Here is a 22,150-nt window from a genome sequence, read left to right on the forward strand (position 1 = left end):
ATCCACCCTAAAATGCAACTCAGAACTATATGAAATTTCCATACGATATTGTTGAGAATTTTAAAAAGCAAGATACAGAAAAGCAGACATAATTTGATCACATTTGTTGTAAAACATAAAGTGAGCTAAAGCATGAATACAAGTGCATGGGTTCACACTAGATTATATTATCACACGAAGAATCAGAAGGGTATATTTTAGATTGTTCACAGGAGTTTTCTGGGGCTAGCGCCCTTGAAGATGATGGAAGGAAACTAGAGAAGAAATGTTGGTGTTTGATTGCAGTTCAAAATTCTTACTCCTGAAGATTGATATTAGGCAATACACTTTGATCGCTGCTTATTCCACTATCACTTTTAAAACTTTAATACTGGCAGATCCATTTGAAGACACTGCTGCAGGTTTCAGAATAAATTCTGTTTTCCTTGAGGGCAGCACAGCTGTTCTCCTCAGCTGGTCCTTTTATAAAGAATCTGCAGAAGAGAAGAGGAACACATTGTTCATCGTTGTCGCTGAGAATATCCATTTGTGTTTTCAGTTGACACTTTCCCTTAGTTAAAAGATAATTCAGGTATTCAAGGTATGTTTTAATACCTTGACTCACTGAACATTTCACTGTCTCTGAAATTTAGTATTACTGTCTATGATTGGCAGAGAGTTCCCGGAGAGTGTGTTTGCAAATGACAGAGTTCAGAATAAATGTGTGCCCATAGTCCTATCCTCCTTTCCATTGTTCCATGTCATCCATTAGATTAAAAACTGAGATTAAGGCAGGAAGGCATAGCTCCGTGGTAGAGCACACGCTTAGCATGCACGAGGTCCTGGGTTCAATCTCCAGTACCTCCCTTAAATAATAAATAAACCTAAATTACCTTCCCACCCCCCCAAACAAACAAACTGAGATTAAGTCACATAGACAGCTCACTTAACCTTCCTGGTTTCTCACAGCTAATTGTACAATAGAGATAATATTTACCTCACGTTATTGTTATAGAAGTTAAATGAATTGATGTTTGTAAAGAACGCAATACACAAACTGACCCAGGTAAGCCCGAAATAAATTGTACATTTATTGAATGACTTACTCATAAAGCAACATGTCAAATACAATAATAGAGTTATCTATAAAATACTGTAGTATTAGTGATTTATTCTGTTAGGAATTGATTTAAATTGAGGAATAAGTTCAAGGAAGTATTATGGAAGAGGTACAGATGATCATCAAAGCGTCTAGATTAACAGTAGAAAAGAAAGGACTGAATTTTCGTATTGAAAAATACACTGTGCCCACTTCTAGATTCGAATTTTGATTTGAATATGTTTGAACAAAAATCCCTAGGCACGGTCTAGAGTGAAAACTCAATTCTAAAGGCAGAGCTGAGTAAATTTGGCACGAGAAGAAAACGTAGGTTAGGATCCTTCTAGGTAGCTGATCGGGTAGCGCTCAGTGATACAGCTCTCCCCTCAGGTAACGCACGTCCGCGATTCTGTTCTCCATTCCAAATAACGTCCTTAATTGACCTCCTTGGATTGGTGAATTTAGGGCAGTGAGATAGAAAGTAAGCAATATTTAATGATGAAATAAGGCTGAAGGGACAATAACAGGACAGTGTACAGTAAGTTGGTTACCATAGTGAATAAGTTTCTTATCACTGCTGTAATAAATTACCACAAATCCAGTGGCTTAAAACAACCCAAATTTGTTACCTCACAGTGCTAGGTATCAGAAGTCCAAAACTGGTCTCAAAGGATTAGAATCAAATGTCTGCTGAGCTGCCTTCTGCAGGCACTCGGGGGAAATTTGCTCATCCCCTTTTGCAGCTGCTCAAGGCTGCCTGTGCTCCCTGGATACCAGTCATATGACTTGGACTTCTGTGTGTATCTTTATATCTCCTCTGACCCTGCCCCTACTCACTCCCTCTTATAAGGACTCTTGTGATTACACTGAATCCACCAAAATAATCCAGCATAATACTTCTATCCCAATATTATTAATTTAATCACATTTGTGAAATCTCTTTGCATGTAAGGTGATGTATTCACAGGATCTGGGGATTAGGCCATGGACATTTTGGGGGGACCATTATTCTACCTATCAACATAGAGATAAGATTTGAGTTTACTAGTGAACATATTTGTATTTCTAATTAACTATTTGATTATAAAATTAACACGAGCACACACAAACATTCATAAAATTTTAAAAATCTCAATAATCTCATGCAACTGTTGAGAGAATTTTGGATAATTTTGTTCTGTCTTGTATTTCTTGTTTGTTTTTTAACATTATTATAATTGCACAATACAAACAATTGTACACATTTTTTAAATTACTAAAGATTATTTTTAAAAAGCATTGAGAACTTTGAAAACAGAAAACTACATTGGTTCAATCCACCTTTTCATAGAAATTGTGTGTAGTTTTTAAACAATAAGTGCACAACCATTATGGTTTTCAAATTCTTTTGCTTGGAAAACCAAACCAAAATATCCATCGTTACTCCAGCGAACATTAAATTAATTTTCATCCTTTGAAATTCTTTAGTCCCAAGAACTATTTCTGAGTTGATTTTGGTGGACTTATATTAAGAAGATAAGTTCCATGATAGACAATAAAATCAGATTGCCTTCCTGGAAGGACTCACATCTTTGGATCTAATGGAGAATCATCCACCCAGGTCCACGTCTTCTTCAGGGAGGTAAAGTTAAGTCCAATCCACACGTAGTTTGACTGTTTTAGAGTTTTCTGTATAAAAGCCTAAAAAGTGGGTGATGAGTAACTAAATGAACAGAATATTTTAGCAATTTACATACACTAAGTAAGATTTTAGAATTTTATTAGACAACTAACACTCTTGCATAAGGATTCTTATACTGATCAATTCATATCTTGTTCACACATACATTATATATTATATAAGTACACTTCTTGCAAATTGAATGCAAATCTTCAGACCAGAATTAGCGTGTTTTAAGTGGGGCACTGGCTGTGTGCACAAAATTTCAAAGGACACCAAAAACTCAGTAATCAAGATTAAAAGAAAATGTAATGAAAAGGTGGGAAGAAATTAAATGAATTTAATGAATTTACTTTAATGAAATGGTGGGAAGATAAGCTATTTTTAACTGTAAAGAGGCTAATGGCATAACCATGAGACTCAACCACTTACCATTTCAAGTTGGTCCTGAATAATTAGTAGGTGAGATTTTCTTCCCAAACAGTATCCATAACTGTCATTCCAACTTTTCATCTCATTAGAGAACCAATAACACTTTTCTTGATATTTGAGCCATTCTGAAGGGCACATTGCTATAAAATTAACAGTGAGAATACTTACATGTTGCAGGAAAAAGAGTGGATCAATGATAAAATCACTCATAACAACGTGTTCAGACTCACAAGGTGTCCAAAATACAAACGATAATTCATGGGAATTAAGGAAATTAAATTAGTAAAACCTTGATGTAAAAGGACTTTTTTCTCATCATAATCTGATTACTAAAATAACATGAACCAATTATGATATATATTGCATTAATGCTATTTGAGAGATTAGATAAAATATTATCTATGTCACTTGCTTAGAATTTATCCGTATGAAGTTACAGAATCCCTCTTATTGTTTCATGTGTTTAAATCATTCTCTAATATCTCCCTTTTAATATTAAGTAATGTTGAGATAAATAATAGTTTTTTTTCCAACCTGTATAATTGCAGTTCATCAAGTCTTTTGACTTTCTTAAATTTAAGTTGAGGTCTTCTCAAATTGAAAATATCTGAGACTTTCAGAATAAGAATGAGGGGAAAATATGATATAATTTAAAATAAAAGCACATACCAAAGTCAGACTTGTGGCCATGACAATCTCCTTTCTTTTTTTTATTGAGATAAAAAATGTGATACAAAATTCACCATGTTAACTACTTTCAAGTACAAATGCTATGGGTTTTAGGGCATCCACAAGGTGTGCAAATCTGACTACTATCTCACTCCAAAATATTTTTAGCACCCCAAATGAAGCCCCATAAATAATGAGCAGTACCCATTCTGCCAACCCTGAATCTTGGCAATCACTAATCTGCTTTCTGTATTTGACTGTGATGGATATGACAATGACTTTCTGATTTGACAATAATGGATGTTTTATATATGTGGGATTGTATCATGTTTAGCTTTCTGTGACGGCTTTTTCAGTGAGCATGTTTTCAAGGTTCATTCAGTTGAAGCATGTATCAGTAGTTTATTCCAATTTTTTTAACTGAGTTGTTTGTCTTTTTCTGGAGATATAAGAGTTATTTCAATATACTGGATAGTAGACACCCATTTGATACGTGATTCACAAGTATTTTTCCCGTTAAATCTGCTGTCTTTTCAATTTCTTTAAATGTCCTTTAGTGAACAAATGTCTTTACTTTTGATGGTATCCACTTTATCTATTTTTTTCTTTTGTCACCTGTGTTTTTGATCTCATATTTGAAATCACTGCCCAATTGAAAGTTACAAAGATTTACATTTATTTTTTCCTTGTAAAAATTGCATAGTTTAGCTCTTACATTTAGGTCTTTGATCCATTTTGAATTGATTTTTTGATATTGTATGAGTTAGGTGTCCAGATTCATTCTCTGCGTGTGAATGTCCAGTCGACCTAGCCCCACTTATTGAAAAGACTGTTCATTTCACATTAAATGGTTGTGGCACCCTTGTGAAAAATCATTTGATCATAGATGTATGGGCTTAATTCTGAATCTTCAATTCTATTCCATTGACCTTTTGTCTAGCCTAAGTCCAGTACGACACTGGTTTTATTACTGTAGATTTGTAGTAAGTTTTGACATTGGAAAATGTGAGTCTTTCAAATTCATTATTCTTTTTCAAGATTATTTTGCTCTTCAGGTGTTCATTTCCACAAAAAAGACCATTGGAATTTTGATAGGGATTTCTTTGAATCTAGATAACTTTGGTTAGTATTTCTATCCTTATACTAACTAATTGTGGTGTATACATACAAGAAAATATTATTCAGTTTAAAAAGGAATAAAGTGCCGATACATGATACAACATGGATGAACTTCAGAAACACTCTGCTAAATGAAAGAAGAAAGACACAAAAGGTAGAATATTGTATGATTCCATTATATAAAAATCCAGAATAGGCAAATCCATACAGACAAAAGCAGATTAGTCATTATTGGGAGCTAGGGAGAGAGAGAATGGGGAGTAATTGCTTATTGCATATAGGGTTTCTTTTTTAGCTGATGAAAATGTTTTGGAACTAGATAAATAAATTTGAATGTTTTAATACCATTGAATTGCTTAATTTTAAATGATTAGCTTTATTTTTGCTAGTATTACCTCAAATGAAGGAGAAAAATATTTATAGAAAATTAAAATCTCATAGTTCAGTTATACAATATTTTGACTTTAATGAATGCTTAATGGTGTCAATATGATTCTATGTTTACCTATCAAAGCTTTCTTACCTCTGAAAAGGTTCCATTATGATACACACCTTAATGAAAAATTAGCTGATCAGAGTGTAAAATATATGATAAAATTACAATATTTCAATTGGATTAGGACTTGTACATATAAAACTGACACATAAACCAAAAGGAAAGAATGTCAATAAGTAAATCATAATATAAATGAAATTTCCATATGGGATAAGGGAACAAAGCAAACTAGAGGATTAGAGAAAAATCCTTTGATAAATAATTATAAAATAAATTAATCTGTACCTTCCACACATATCATATTATCAAATAAATGTTGAAGGTTCAAAGAGTCAAGTGTTCAAAAGTCAAACTAAAAAGTTGCAAGTAGAAAGTTTTCCAAAATTTGTACGATTGGAATTTCTACACTTAAAATCGTAGTAGATAATTTGTTAGATATAATTACTTTTACTCATTTAGTATTTCAAGAAAGGATAAATAAGAGACAAAAATAGTCATTTAAATGCTGCCTTATAATCACAATTAACTTTCCATATTTACATGTCTCAACATGATTTTAAACTCTTATAGAACTTCTTTGTTATGTTGTTTACACCTCTCCTCCTACTGCAAAAAAATTAAACTATAGGAATCAAATTTTGAGTAAAAAGTAGATTCATACCAAATCTGTGTTGGTTTACTCTCCTGAATACCTATTCAACAGGATTTTTCAAACTTAGAAAGTCCAAAAGATGAAAAGTGGTACAGACCAAAGCCTTGAGTGATACCTTTACGGTTTGTAGCTCCTGAAACACAGTGGCCTGCATCCTTATTACTTATATTTCCTCTTGTGTCACTATTCGCTTTCAGGTTTCTGATGTCATCGTGCTGGGTGAAATTGGAATTATTTCCTTTTTGGCACCTTAGCAACACTTCCTGAGAAACTTGAAAACAGGATTATTTTAAGGTTGGGTAAATGTCTTTGTGCAATGTCTCAGATACAGATTATTTGCAATGATGCTAATGATTGGAACAGGAAATAACTGGAGGGATAACTAGAAATTTTCTTATCTTTTTTTTTGTTTAAATTAGAATATTGCACAATTAATTCATTGGTAGAACATGTGTTTGCTGAGGATCTATTCTGTGCAAGCCACTGTCCTCAGAGCAAGTAATGCAGAAGCAAATACAGAAAAATTCCTGTTGCAGGGCTATGCACTCTCTTTTCAAGCTTACTTAATATTTTGCTGAAACCTGTAATGTTGTATTCAGTCCATTCTACCTTAATTATTTACTTAAAATCAGTTTCTTCCACGAAAATATGGATTTCTCACCATCACTATTCCTTTACTTTAAATTTGAAAGACTTGTAATGTTTGTAGTAGTTGCTCAGTAAATATTTGGACAAAAACAGGAGTAAACTAAATACAATCTTAGGTAAAATGTATAAATTCTTTGAGAAAAAAATAATGGAATTCTATCCACAAACTGCTAAGAAACCTAAAAATATGATTTGCAAATATATTACAAACACACACATATTTTTCTCCTAGAAGATCAGATACCACATGAGGAGATAGTTATCTGATTTGACTGCATATTAAATATGTTATTGTGGGATATCATATATTGCTTTATATATAGTAGCTCTTTATTTTATCTTTTTAATATAATGAAGAATGAATGAATATGAAAGAAAAGTCAAGAAAAAAGCAGAAGTTTTTCAAAGTTTTTGTTTAAGGTCTTATAACTTACCTAACAGAGTCAGGGAGATCAGAGTCAAAGCCAGAATACCATTTACCGCTCCAGATAGCCCCAGGAAGATTTTGTACCGGTGCAACACCACGGAACAATCTGAGAGATTAATCACATGAATTAGCTTAGAAAAGTACATTCCTGTGAAGTGATAGCAATTGTAATAATAGGATTATATGCGATAATGGTTTTCAATTTCAAAGGATATCAGGCAATAAAAATATAAAATTACGTAAATAGAAAAATACATATTTATTTTATTAGTAATGGTAATATTCTGGATGATCAGAATAGTGAGAGAAGAAAAACTACCCTTGAAGTTGCCAAACCCTATCAAGAAAGGGCATAATAAACCATACAGAACAGTAATTCAGAGAAACAGTACACAGCTCTTCTCTTTGTCTCATGACAAAGATAGTAAAATAAGATTTGTCAGAATTCAGTTAATGAATATCCTGCATTTCCCATATTCCTTTTGAATAATATAATAACCAATAAATTCCAAAATTTCAACATATGTAATAAAATGCCATCATTTATTTTAAAAATCAAACAAATAATTATCAGAAAACGTTAGAATAAAGGACATGGAAGCTTGTTCAAATTCAACTCAGACTCAATTATTTCTCCTAGGTATCATGGAATAACCTTTACAGTATGAATTTGAGGCACATTAAGACTCAAAATTATGGAGAAAATAACATTTTCATTACGCTATGTTTTATCCTGTAGAGAAGTGGTATAATTTAACTTACAAGGTTAAAACAGAAGTCTTTTTCCATCAAAAAATTAAAATAATTTAAAAAACAAACCAAAAAACCCAATCACTCTTATGAGTGTTCATACAAAAGTCTTAAATATACTAGTAGTAGCTAAAACATACCATGAGCATGTTGGGTTTGTTCTGGGATTACAAGAGTTTTTAAATAGTAAGAAATCCATTAATATTATATATTAATAGAGTTAAGGGAAAATGTATTATCTTCTCAACAGACATAAAAAACATATGATAAAATCCAACAAACGTATGCTAAAAGATAAAGCAGGAATTAATGGATACGTGTTCAATACAACAGTTCTTTGCCTAATGAAACTAATATCATATTTAATAGAGAAACATGATAAGCTTTTTCCACAAATGTTTGGAAAAAATTAACTATACTATAAAGGTTAAAGGAAAAAAGTATTAAAAATAAGTATAATTAAAAGTATAGTAATTCATACATTTATTCACAATATATAAAATATATATTTATATTTTTTATAAAAATAAGTACAATGGCAACCCCAAAGCAAAACCTACAATAAGCGCACACATTAAAAGAAAAGATAATCAAAGCATACCACTATGAAATCAATTCACAAAGGCAGCAAGAGAGGAAGAAAGGAACAAGGGAACTAGGAACTACAAAACAGCGGAAAACAGTTAGTAAGCTAGCATTAGTAAGTCCTTACATATCAAGAATCACTCTAAGTGTAAATGGATTAAATACTCCAATTCAAAGGCCCAGAATGGCTGGATGGATTAAAACAAAAAAAAGACCCAACTACATGTTGCCTACAAGAGACTTTAGCTTTAAGGACACACATAGGCACCCAGAGAAGGGATAGAAAAAATACATTCAATGCAAATGGAAACTAAAAGAAAGCAGAAGTAGCTAAACTTACATCAGACAAAATCTGCAACAAAAAAAGTTCACTACATAATAATAACTAAGATTGAATTATTAATTTAAAAAATCCCCCAAGAAAAAATATTTGACAATCATCTATCTGATAAAGGGTTAAGACTCAAAATATATAAGGGACTCTACAACTCAAAAAATTCTATTAAAAAAATGGGCAGAGGATCTGAGTAGACAGTTTTCTAAAGCCATACAAATGGCCAAGAACGTGATCATCAAGGAAATGTAAACAAAACCATAATGAGATATCACCTCACATGTGGCATGGCTGTTATGGAAGACAAGAGATAACAAGTGTAGGTGAGGATGTGAAGGAAGGGGATGCTGCATCCAGCAGAGCTCAGGGCCGTGTCTGAGGACTGCGACGCAAGACTTAAGAAACAAAGAGACAAAGTAAAGAGCAAAGATGGAACCAGGGAACTCAAGTTCTTGTGGATCTAGAGCACCAAAAGCCTGGTCGACATCATATTTATTAGGGTGGGATGTATACACAGCTCAGAAAAAAATGCGATCAAAGAGGTGGGGCTTTAGATATTCCATATGATAAGCACTAAGTTCTGCTTGCTGATGAACTGATTAATTTCAGACCTACCCTTCCAGGAACAATCACCCTCCTTGGGTGTTTGCAATATGCAAAATTTCTAAGTCTATCCTGTTAGCGCCTCCGGGACATCTCGAGATAACAAATATTTCCCCTGGGCTTAACCACATGCTTTCAGGCCAGAACAAAGTTCTGTTAATGGATGATCTGGCTTTCCAGGAAGGTCCATTGTTTTACCCTAAGGAAATATTTGCCCTCCTTCTTGTCTTTATGGTCAGTCTCAGGATTGCTCACCACAAACTTTCTTTAGCATAATACGTGTTATAGGTCATCTACTGCGTAAAACATTAAAACAAAGCAAGTATGTGCATTTTAAGCAAGTAAGTGTGAATATAATATTTTAAGCTCATGGAAATTTAGGTGCGGCTTGTTTTCCAGCAGCTTGTTTCCCAGCAAGGGGACACTTGCACACTGTTGGTGAAAGTGTTAAAGTGTGAAGCCACTATGGGAAACAATATGAAAGTTCCTCAAAAAAGTAAAAATAAAACTACCATGTGACACAGCAATCCCACGTGTGAGTGTATTCAAATGAACTGAAATCAGTATCTTGAAGAGTTGTTTGCACTCTTGTGTTCACTGTAGCATTATTCCCAGTAGCCAAGATAGGGAAGCAATCCACATGTCCACCTATAAATGAATGGATAAAACAAGGTGGGGTATGTACATATACCATGAAGTATTATTCAGCAATGAGTGAAAAGGAAATTCTGCTATTTGGGGCAACGTGGATGGGACCTGAAGGCAGTGTGCTAAGTGAAGTAAGTCAGACAGAGAAATACACACACTGTCTGATATCACTCATATGTGGAATCTGAAAAAAGCTGAACTTACAGAACTGGAGAGTAGAAGGCTGGCTGCCTAGAGTGGGGCAAATGGGGAAATGTTAGTTCAAGAGTACAAACTTTCAGTTCAAGATGAATAATGTCTAAGGATCTACTGTACAGTAGATGACTATATTTAACATTGCTGTATTATATATTCGAAAGTTGCTAAGAGAGAAGATCTTAGTTGTTCTTACAGCAAAAAAGAAATGCTAATTATGTAAGTTGATGGATTTGTTGACTAACCCTACAGTGGTAATCATTTTGCAGTATATAAGCATATCAAATCATCATATTGTACACCTTAAATTTATGCAGATATATATGTGTATATATATTTATATATCAAGTATATCTCAATAAAGGTGGAAGAAGAAAGATCCCAAATCTCCATTACTAATAAATATTTTGGGGAGGTATTATTCAATGCAATCAGACAAAATAACCAAAATACAGGGGAAAACAGAAAAATAGACACAATTATTTGAAGGTAATAAAGTATGTGTATCGCAAAACTAAGAGTCGATTGAAAAAATGCATTATATTCCCCAAAATAAGCTTAAAATTTATTAGCTACAGTCACAAAATTAATATACTAAAATCAATTGCCTTTATATATCCAATAACCTTTTAAAAATATAACTGAAGGGAAGGCATTGCTTGTCGACAGCTAACAAACTTTTTTAAAAAAGACAAAACTGGAAATAAACTTAGTAAGAAGTGCTCCAAATTGCTATGAAGAGAACTGAACGAACAAAAAAATAGAAAACAGCACCATGAATGTAGACTCGAACTGATGGATATTCAGCCATGTCTTGGATTGAAGGCTAAGTGTCAGAGATAAATTTTCCTTAAGTTAATTGATAAATTAAGAAGTAATTTAGTATTCTATAAAACTGCATCTCAGTTTGTTTTTGTTGATTATAGTGCACGAATTGGCAAAATTCATTATACAATTATTTGGGAGAGCAAACAAATGAGAAGAGTCAAGTAAACACTGAGAAAGGTGGAAATACAAAATGGCACAATCCTATGGGGAGATAGTTGGAAAAAGCTAGCAAATTTATATAGTCATTTACATTGTCATCCAGCAATGTCTCTTTGAGGAATCTGTCTTAGTGACAACTTGGCAAAATATAAAAGACATAAGTGCAAAGTATTACACTATTTAAAATAGGAATATACTAGGGAAAGAATGAAGATAGTATAAATGTCCATCAACGAGGGATGGGGGGTAGTTGAATAAACCATGGTACCTCCAATTAATGAAGAAACATTCAGCTAAATGAAGGATCAGGGGATGTAGCTGTGTGTGTTTGTACATATGTGCGTGTGCACGTGTAACGATTTTCTGTAGGGAAGGAGGAAGAGGACAGGGTGAAAGGGACAGGATAGGAGTTGGAATTATGTTTTTTTTAATTTTTTTAAAATGAAGTACAGTCAATTATAATGTGTCTATTTCTGGTGTACAGCACAATGTCCCAGTCATTCATATACACACATATATCTGTTGTCACATTTTTCTCCATTAAAAGTTATTACAAGATATTGATCATAGTTCCCTGTGCTCTACAAAAGAAACTTTTTAGAATCTATTTTTATATACAGTGGCCAACATCTGCAAATATCACAGGGAGTTGAAATTATGGGAGTGGGAGGTCTCTACCTTGCTATACAGGTTTGAGTTTAAAAATATGTAAAAATGCTTTACATAATTATAATTATATTCTATGAATTATGTATAATTATAATTATATAATATGTATGCTTATACATAATTTTTAAAATCTGTCAGAATGAAAAAGCGATCTCTAAAAATAAAATGAAATATAAAATAAAGGACTCTGCATATTGTTAGTGACTTAATTGTAAAGGGAGGAATTATGTGAAGTAAATTTAAAACTGTGGAAGCCCAATGTTATATATACTAAGGACAAAAAAAACCCTCCAAAAACCACTGTAATCTGCTATAAGCAAGTATATTATTAGTGACACTATTTCTACAGTGATTCTGAAACTTTCTGAATACAGGGCAAAAATGTGATTTCTTCTTATCATTAGTACCAAGATATAAGAAAAGAGATACAAATAAAGTAAAGTAAAGTAAAACACTGTGTACAGTGACAAGACTTAAATGATCGATTCAATTCAAATGTAATATGTCTTACACCAAATTTTACTAAATATCACCAAGCTTTACTAAATATTAGCAAAATACATTAGTAAATAATGATGAAGTGGCATATGCCACTTAAATAATTAGGAGTTGCAAATTTATTATTTGCAGCTCTCTGAGCTCTTTTTCTGTACCAAAAAACACATTTAGTTTTCCAAGTAACATCTACAAACTGAGTGTGAAAAACGTTTTTACAGAGGAGCCACTACATTTTGGGGCCCTTCAGGTTAATATCTCTAGTTTCCTCCCAAAAAAGTTACATCTGATGAAAAAACATATTTTAAAACTTTTGCAAGCTGAATTAAAAATTGATATTGGAAAATACCGTATTTTACAAATGGTAAGGAAGTAGCTGGCTGGTACCAAATATTTATATTTTAATTATTAATTTTAATGAAATATGTATATTTCATGAGTATATCCTTAATGATATGAGATAAAATATTACTTTGAAAGCAAGTAACTTTGATGAAATTCCCACATTGATAAATGAGAGAGTCAGAGACAGAGAGAGGACAGAAGCTTAGACAGAGAGAAGGAAGTACCACAGAAATGAGACAGTCCAAGAACAGAAAATGACAGAATATTGGAAACCATTATCCACATTAGTTCTCATATGAAATCCATACCCATATTAATCTGCAGTGATTCCATACCTTGACATTTAAGTTGGGATGTTTGGATAGAATTCCTTTTCTTCAGCTCCACATTCAATGTCATGTATCTTTCTTCACCTTGCATTTTCAAGTGTGTGTGTGTGTGTGTGTGTGTGTGTTTTGTTTTGTTTTTAATATAAAATAAGAAAAGAATAGTAACTCTGTGTTACTCAGAGACTTGTTCTCAAATGGTCCACCCAGGGTGCCTACAAAGATTCACGGTTTCATCCACTGGTGAAAACCTCAAAGGAAATGTCTGTTTGTTTACCATGAGAAAGATGACACATATTTTCTCAACTGTCCACCACATATTGAACTTGATAGCATATTTGGGTCTATCACAACTTCCTCCTGAGAAACCTGTAAAGTCAGGAAAATGAAAACTGTATCCCTTTTAGAGTTGAGTTAACTGAAACATAGCTAATACATTTGCATTATGTAAATTTTCAATTATTCTCCCTAATATATTGGTACCTAATTTAATAGAATAACTTGCAATTACCTAACAGTTAAATTATTTCTTGATCTCAAAATAACACTGATCAAAAGTTATACTAATGATCTGATAATATACTTTAAAGAAAAAATACTGGTAATTTTTGAGGCATTCCAAAGACTCATCCGATGCAGAAAAAATTTTTTCAGGAAGAATTTAGGAAAGAAATCATATTTTCCAATTACTTTTCCTGCTATTTGAAGAGGTTGTCCAATGTTCATGTGCTATGGCAGAAATTCGAGATTTTTTTTTCTCTTAGTTTAGTGAAGTCAAATTTACATAGAGTGAAATTCACCCCTGGTCAATATGTGATTGGATGATTTGAAATAGATATATAGATGTGTGCAACAGTCACCTAATTCAATTTTGGAACTTTTCTATTACTCTGAAAAGTTCTCTGGAGCCCAAGTTTAAGAAATTAATACAGTTTTGGAAATAATAATTTTACAAGTTGAGATAGAGGAGTTTAAAATTTGGGCAAGTACATGCCAAATCTCTGGCAATTGTAGCAAGGCTAGAGTAGGAACCCAAAGGTTTTAGCCATGAAACTTCACTGGTGAGGGAGAAGACCAAGGAAAGAGAACCAAATACAGCAGGCCGCCTGGTTGGAGCCCAGCCAGCCCTGGCCTCCTTCTGCTTTTTTTAAGCTGAGGAAGAACACTCAACAGAAAGTCTGTCCTCAACAAAAATCTAAGTGCACAATACACTATCGTTTACTCTATTACAATATCAAATACCTGCTCAAATTAAGCTTTTTTTCTGTCTGTGGCAACAATGACCAAAAAGGACACTCGAGTATTTGCATGTGTCCAGAAACAGTGGATGCCATATAACAAAATGTGATGGATGATATAATCTTTGAAAGACTTCACATCATATAAAACAGAAAATTACCTATAAATTATATTAAAAACATGTGATTGAATACTCACACAAAGTAGAAAAGACCAAAGTTTAGAAAATGAGTTGCAAAGTCCTCTGCTCTTTGTTTCTGCTCATATATCCAAGCCTTTTTTTCTCGGTCAATAAACTCTTCATGGATAGAGTAGGTAGCTCTCTTTTGAAGATGGAAGACTGTTTTCCCAAAACCAACCTCTGCTACACAGGTGTTCTTTCATTCACTCAATGTTCATTCAATATCTAGAAAGTTCCAGATCTTGGAAGTACAACAGCTTAAGACTAATAGTAATTAAGAAAGGAAATACCAAAGGTCAGTGATAGTTCATGATGAGCAAATCTCGACTTTTTCAAGCATACCATAATGATCTACAAAACACGTGAAGGAGAAAAGAATCTGTAACTTGGTTGTATTCTCAACACCCATCAGCCACTGGTGCACGAGCTTGTATCTAATAAGTGTTTGGCTCATGAATGGATCAGAAGGTAGGCTTTGGTGAACACTTCAGCAAAGGAAGATGTTTTCAGGGAGGACAGCGTGAGAGCCTTCACATCATTGTGCACATAGATGTGTCTGTCTCACGATCGCGTGGTAGCAGGCTCTTCAAGTCCTCACACAACCACTAGAGCGCACCAGTTCACAAGCAGAACTGAGGTCCGCCAGGGAGGGTCCTCGCTGGGATGTAGAAAAAGAAGGCTGAAAACAGCATTGTGTCAGGAATCAGCCTGCTGATTTCATTAACTACCGGGCAGTAATTTGAAACACTACATCTTCAAGTGGTGTGTTTTGATTCACTGATCTCATGGCATCTATTAAATTAATCATCATCTTTTCCTGAGACAGGCAAAAACAGTCAGTCTAGCTAAGTTTATTAAATATTTATTTAGTGATCATCTACACTGATCTGGTCACTATGCTCAGAACCGCCACATACTACCTATGAAAGTCTGCCTTCATTCTCCAAGTCTATTATGCGGGGACCATGGATCATTCATTTAAAATTTAGCTTTCAGGACTAGCTTCGCCACTAAAAATTTTAAATTGTTAAAATGAGATAAATTCAAGTAACTTAGATTTAGGATTTTTTAGCATTTTTGAATACTTCATGAGATAACAATATACATTCCAAGTTTGTGGCTGAAAATGATGATTATCTATGCTATTTATTTAGTAATTCCATTGTACTAAAGTCAGCTCTCCTGAAATGAATAATACAGTTTCTCTTTTCAAATTCTATTATTTGAAAAATATAGATGCCACAAATAAACACATTTTATTGCTTTATAAACATGTGTCCTCTTCAAAATGCTACTTACAAAAAAAAAAGCTTACCAAAAAAACTTACAAAATAACTTACAAAACCTTAAATTGAAATACTCTTAATGTCTCTGTTTTGGAGACCCTTGGCTAAATACCTTTCAAAAAGTCTGAAGACTCTAACATTACTGTAAAATTAATACATTTTCTTTCCTTCTTTAAGGAGTTAAAAATGGAATTAATGAATTATGTGTTAGGTATTGAGCCAAAGTAAGTCACACTAAGATCTGTGTAAACTTTTCTTGAAAAGTTTCATTTCAAAAATTGCAACAAATGAAAACATGTGATGTTTTCTTTTTTTTACTGAGAAGTCCTCCTAGATGACCCTGACTTCCTGTTTCATATTCTACTAAGAAAACAGAGTGCAATGTGTTCCAGCCCAGATAATATCTGAATGTTTTGTATTCTTTTGGATTGAAATCAAAGGAGCAGTGAAAAAAGAAAACAAATCTACATCTAGTTTTAATTTATTCAATATCCTAGAATTTGAGATTTTTGTCTCATTTATTTATCATTTAAAAAGGAATAAAAATTAGAGGTATCCTAGTAGATGAATACATAATTCTGGCAATGGATAAGTATATAAACATGGGAGGAAATTCACAAAAGAGATCTCACCAGTGAGCATGGAGTATCAACGCAGACTCATGAAAATAACATTCCACTGTCATTTCAGACCACATAGAAAACTACATATTATAGCTGTAAATATGACTAATTTAAATAAAACGTCCAAGAAATTAAATACGAGACAAAGAATGACCTTTATACATGTTTCAAATGAGAAAATTGATAGTGGGGGAATCAGTGGAAGGGCTAGAGGAAGTGAAGATGGTGATTTTGATATTAATGATAGTAGTATATGACTTCTTTTGCAGCCAAAGGAAGAACGTTTAATAAAGCAAAAGAAAAGATCAATTGTATCGAATTCTTCTAAGTCCATTAAGAAGGAAATTGAGGGATTTTTTAATGAACTTCTTTTGTTTAAATAGATTTTCACACATCTCATCCAAAGACGTAATACAGAAGCCTGTGTGACTTGGGCAGTGCGGTCCTGGAGTGACTGAGACCCAAGATACCCACCTTGGCCAAAGGGCACAAAGTATCTTTCAGGTTTGGGGAAAAAAATAGGATATAAAATATAGCAGTAGGTCAATAATAACCTTCACCATATTGGAAAAATTATTTTAAAATTTATCCAGAAAAAGATAGTAGAAAAGCCAAGATTACCTTCCCCCTAAAGAAATAATATCTTGGTGTCTTCCAACTATGAGGTATTTAATAGTAATAACAACAATAGTAATATTAATGTATTCCCAAACTAAAACACAATCGCCACTCAGGTCTCAGCTCAATTTTTAACTTTTGAATAGTCAGACTGATGTGAAGGCTGATATGGTCAATCAGGTAGGTCTGCCTAAAACCCATGGAAAGGCCCATGTGGTCATCCTCACAGTATCTCAGCAGCCTACATACCATTGCTCCTTGAATTTCCATCATTCTCCTGTGATTAAGATGAAAAGTCTTGAGGATGCAGACGTAAATTATGATCACTGTTTCGTGGTTAACTGATACTAGAAGATAAATCAATGCAATACAAACCATATAAACAACTTTGTTTTCTCCAACTAGACTTCCTGCCAAGATATCACCAATGTCATCTGCCCAGTTTGTACTCGTACAAACACAGACATTTCAGAAAAAAGAGAACTATTTTGCTTCACTGGATTTTAAGGTACACTGAAGTCTACATTTATACTCATTAACATTCTCATTTTATCATCCTTTAGATTAATTCAGTTATTTGCTAGTTTGATCTGTATTTTGTATTAGGATTTTCTTACAGTAGCATTAAAAACTATAACTTACTATAATAAGTCATAATTACAGTTACAAACTATGGCCTTAAATACTTTTTTTTTTTAGACTTGAATGAAATTGTGAACTTCCAGTACCCCTAAAAAATACCCTTGAAATTCGTAACTTTCTGTTTCTAAGAAAAGAAGTTCAATTCACTTCCTATAAATTACGTAGATTTGTGGTAAAATTGGAATCAAGGGAAACGTGTAAAGGAAACAGATGGGTAGGTGTTACATCCTTATTTGACTACAAATAAATTCTGAGACTTAATTGAAAAGTGAGTTTTCCTAAAACCTGGCAACTTGAAAAGTTGTCCCAGGATCAAAAGCAAGATTATTATATATATATTGTCTTCAAGTGGTTTATTTTATGGCCCCTTAGCAAGGCTCATTATTAAGTCTCTTATTTTTACCAACTTGTATAATTATATCATTATAGAATCATATTTCTGCAGTTAAAATGATTTATTTATAAGATTTATATCTCAAACTGGATTGTAGAGTTTCAGGGCAAGGATCATGGCATTCAACTTTTTACTTCTTATGGTTCTTACTTTTCTGATATTTATTGAGAAGCATGGGACACTAGTGCTTTGCAGTTGGAAATCTGGTAAAATAAAGATATTTCCTATTTTATTCCTCAGTTTAATATTGGATATGCTGTGTTATGCTTTTGAATGCTAGATGCTTAGAATTTGCTATTCAATCTTACTCATTTCAGCACATCTATCATGCAAACCAATTAGTCACTTGGTCAATAAAAAAATTATGTGTATATATATATATATATATATATAGTCTCAGGTATGATAATTATAAATATAAATTTTGTCTCCCCAGCATCTTCCTTTCTATTTCTTTGGAAAAATCCCCTGTTTATATAATATCATCTTGTGAAGTTGTCAGCCAGACTGTGTCATTCTCCTGGTTGAAACGATTATCTTTAAAATGGGTGGATGACCAACAGGCACATGAAAAGATATTCAACACTAATCATCAGGGAAATGTAAATCAAAGCCACAGTGAGGTGTCACCTCACACCTGTCAGAACAGTTATCATCAAAAAGACAACAAATAACAAGTGTTGATGAGGATGTGGGAAAAAGAGATCCCTGGTGTGCTATTGGTTGGAGTGTAAATCGGTACAGCCACTATGGAAAATGGTATGGAGAGCACGCCAAAAATTAAAGATAGAACCATATAACCTAGCAATTCCACTTCATCTGAAGAAAATGAAAACATTAAGTTGAAAAGTTATATGCACTTCTATGTTCATAGCAGCACTATTTACAATAGCCAAGATAAGAGGCAACGTAAGTGGCCATGAATGGACAAAGAAGACACACACACACACACATATATATATATGAAGAGAAATAGGTAAAGAAGGTTAAGAGATACAAGTTTTCAGTTACAAAATAAATGAGTCACAAGTATGAAATGTACAGTCAGTAATTATAAAAAATCTTAGTATGGTGACAGATGACAACTAGATTTATCATGGTGATCTTTTTGAAATTTATAGAAATATTGAACCACTATGCTGTATATCAGGAATTAACATAGTGTTGTAGGTCAATCATACTTCAAAAGCAAAAAAAATAATTCATAGAAAGAGAGGATCAGGTTTGTGGTTACCAGAGGTGAGGGGTGAGGGGAAAGGGAGTTGGATGAAGGCAGTCAAAGCTGCAAACCTCCAGCTATTAGATAAGTACTAGAGATGTGGAGTATAATGTGAAAAGATAATTAACATTATATATGGAAATTGCTAAGAAAGTAAATCCTGAGTTATTGTAAGCAGAAAAATAATGGTTTTTTCTATTTCTTTAATATTGTATCTATATGAAATGATCGATGTTCACTGAACCTATTGTGGAAATCATTTCACAACGTACGTAAGTCAAATCATTGTGTTGTATACCTTTAACTTACACAGTGTTGTATGTCAATTATATCTCAATAAAACTGGAAGCAAAATCAACAGATGAAGCTGCCAACAAGATAAAAAAAATGATCTACATTCTCTGACCTCAGTAAATAGAACCATGTTTGCTTCTCTTCTGTATGAATCATTTTTACAGTATCTACAAATGTGGTGGGTTTCATGCAAAATACACACTTCCGTGTGTTTACCGGAGGATCAAAGCATTCGTCATAATCACCCTCCAAAAACGTCAGGTGCAAGAGAGCTAGAGAAGTAGCTATTATCAAGATATAGGCTGCACAAAAGTTCTAGATTTGCTCATTCCTTTGTAGTATTGCTCCCAGGGAGTATAGATTACACGTGTCATCCCGAAAATAAATAGATCAAAGAGGAAAAACCCCTTTTTTGCTCAGCTTTGCCCCAGTATTTCTTGAGATTTTGTTCCAGCTCAGGAAAGAGACTGTCAGACAGACCTTTGCACACAGGATGTTAATTAGGGAGGTACCTCAAAATCAGCACCTGTGCGTGAGAAAGAGAGACTTCTGTCTGGATAGAGGGAAACTTGAACTGTGACTCAGAGCCAACAAAAGCTGCAGCTGACACCACAGAGAGTTCTGGATTGGAATGGTCCTTTAAGTTTGTCCTGATGTAAGTCAAGAGGTCCAGGCTTTTAGAGTCTCACATGAGATAGTCATCTGATGCAGTTGTTCCCGAGGGAGAGTGTGACTCTGAGAAGGTGGTATCCTTTCGCGGAAAGCCACACCGCAGTGATTCAGCTGAAAACTTTGAGATGTCAACTCCCATCAGCTTAGAGAATGAGTTCCTCGGTTCAGAGTATGGGGACATGCCGCTGCATCCACTGCAGATAGAAGATCACTTTCTAAATCAAAGGACAGAAAAGAAAAAAATATATATATATATATATATATATATTTATATAGTTTTCTTGATTAGGTTCCTTTACTTAAGGCTAGAACCATATAACCAAATGTCTATTAAAAATACCCAGTTAAATACCCAACAGTTTCCAGAAACTGACCTCATCATTTCGATCCTCCCCTAAGTCCAATCTTTATTTTCTATGTTATTTAAACAATACTTTTCACAACCGTCTGAAATCAAAACACAACTGTCTCTGACTTTCTGTTTCTGCGTCTCCTCACCGTGAATTGCCTCATCCAACTACTCACAGACTAATTTACTAATCATGTCTTTAACTCAACAACTTTCCCTCACCTCTACTGCCACCACACTAATCTTGAATATAATCATCTCTCTGTGGTAACAGCTTATTTCAGTCCATCCTATGTTAGTCAGCCTGAGTAATCCTTCTATAAGTGAAGATCTGATGACAGTTAGTTCCCAGTGTGTAACACTTTAGAGACTTACCGCTGTACTTAGAATAATTCTTAACTATTTAACAGCATTTATTTGGTCCTTTGTAATTTGGCTCTGTCTCCTGCTTCACTCTCTATTCTCAATTTACTCCAGCTTGTTGGATTTTTTCAGTTCCTCCAATTGGTTATTCCTCCTCTGCTCTTTGAGACTTTTAATATTTGTCCTTAACTAAAAGCTCTTCCCCTGCCTTATTTACCTGGAAAATTTATGTTTGGCTTTTACTCCTCATATTAAACATTACTTTTTACATCAAGCTGTCCTCAGAGTTGAGTCAATTCCCTAATATGTTCCTACAGCTCCCTTTATTTTTACTATCAAGATAATAAACAGACTTCATTATAGTTACATGTTTAATTGGTCAAACATCGGAAGGAATGGAGTTATGACCTACAAAAAGCTTTCCCTTCATAAAATCAACAAGAACAATGACCAAAATTGTCAAAATCAACTTTCTCAGAATGCTGGAAATTAACCAAAGATTTGAAAAAAATCTACTAGGATTTATTCTAGAACACAGCTGCATCTCATTAAGAACAGTGACTTTTGTGGGGTTTTCACTTGCTCTGTTCCCATCCCCTTCTTCTCAGCTTCACAGTAACCTCGAAAATCAACAGTCTGGCAACTTTAGTAGCTGTGGAAAACACCATCATAACAGGAACTGGGGGAGCAGGCAGAAAGAATCTGGAGGTCCTCAAGAAATAATTCTCAGGGTAGTCATTTTTTGAACTAGGTGGCTTTTCCCCGGAAATTCCCATCTGTAGGGCATATCTTGACCCCAAAGAATCAAACAGAACTTGCTCAGTGCAAATAGCCTTTTCCATGGGGGAATCTGTCAAAAATAATCAGCACCAGCTGCTGAACATGATGGCTTCCTGAGGCAGCAATAAAAGTTGGGGCAAAGAAAAGGCTGATTGAAAAAACTTCAAAGAGAAACTTGGGGGATAAGGTATTCATAGGGGGCTTTGAAATGATTTAACATGTTACTAGAAATATGGAATGCTACGTACATGCGTAGGGCTGTGCACATGCTCAAGAAAGACCTGAGAAGGCACTAAATTCTCACTTCTGACTGACCTTGAGGCTCTGTACGAGCAAAAATTAAGGCCAAGATTTTAAATCAGCTATTTTAAA

The 22,150-nt window shown here is 33.7% G+C and overlaps 1 protein-coding gene across 2 annotated transcripts; it reads right to left on the reverse strand.

Moving 5' to 3' along the window:
* Positions 1-364: 364 nt before the first annotated feature.
* KLRF1 (killer cell lectin like receptor F1) lies at positions 365-13,212 on the reverse strand. Of its 2 annotated transcripts, XM_006199852.4 has the most exons (6): positions 13,128-13,212; positions 7,189-7,287; positions 6,222-6,377; positions 3,171-3,310; positions 2,646-2,758; positions 365-473 (listed from the first exon to the last, which is right to left on the reverse strand). In XM_006199852.4, exons 1-6 carry the CDS (start codon positions 13,210-13,212, stop codon positions 365-367), a joined length of 702 nt encoding a protein of 233 aa, XP_006199914.1. The 2 variants fall into 2 exon arrangements, with proteins under 2 accessions (XP_006199914.1, XP_072810801.1); XM_072954700.1 differs by lacking the exon at positions 6,222-6,377.
* Between the last annotated feature and the right edge of the window lie 8,938 nt (positions 13,213-22,150).

Source organism: Vicugna pacos, chromosome 34 (genome assembly GCF_048564905.1).
Source record: "Vicugna pacos chromosome 34, VicPac4, whole genome shotgun sequence".
NCBI classification, from domain to species: Eukaryota; Metazoa; Chordata; class Mammalia; order Artiodactyla; family Camelidae; genus Vicugna; species Vicugna pacos.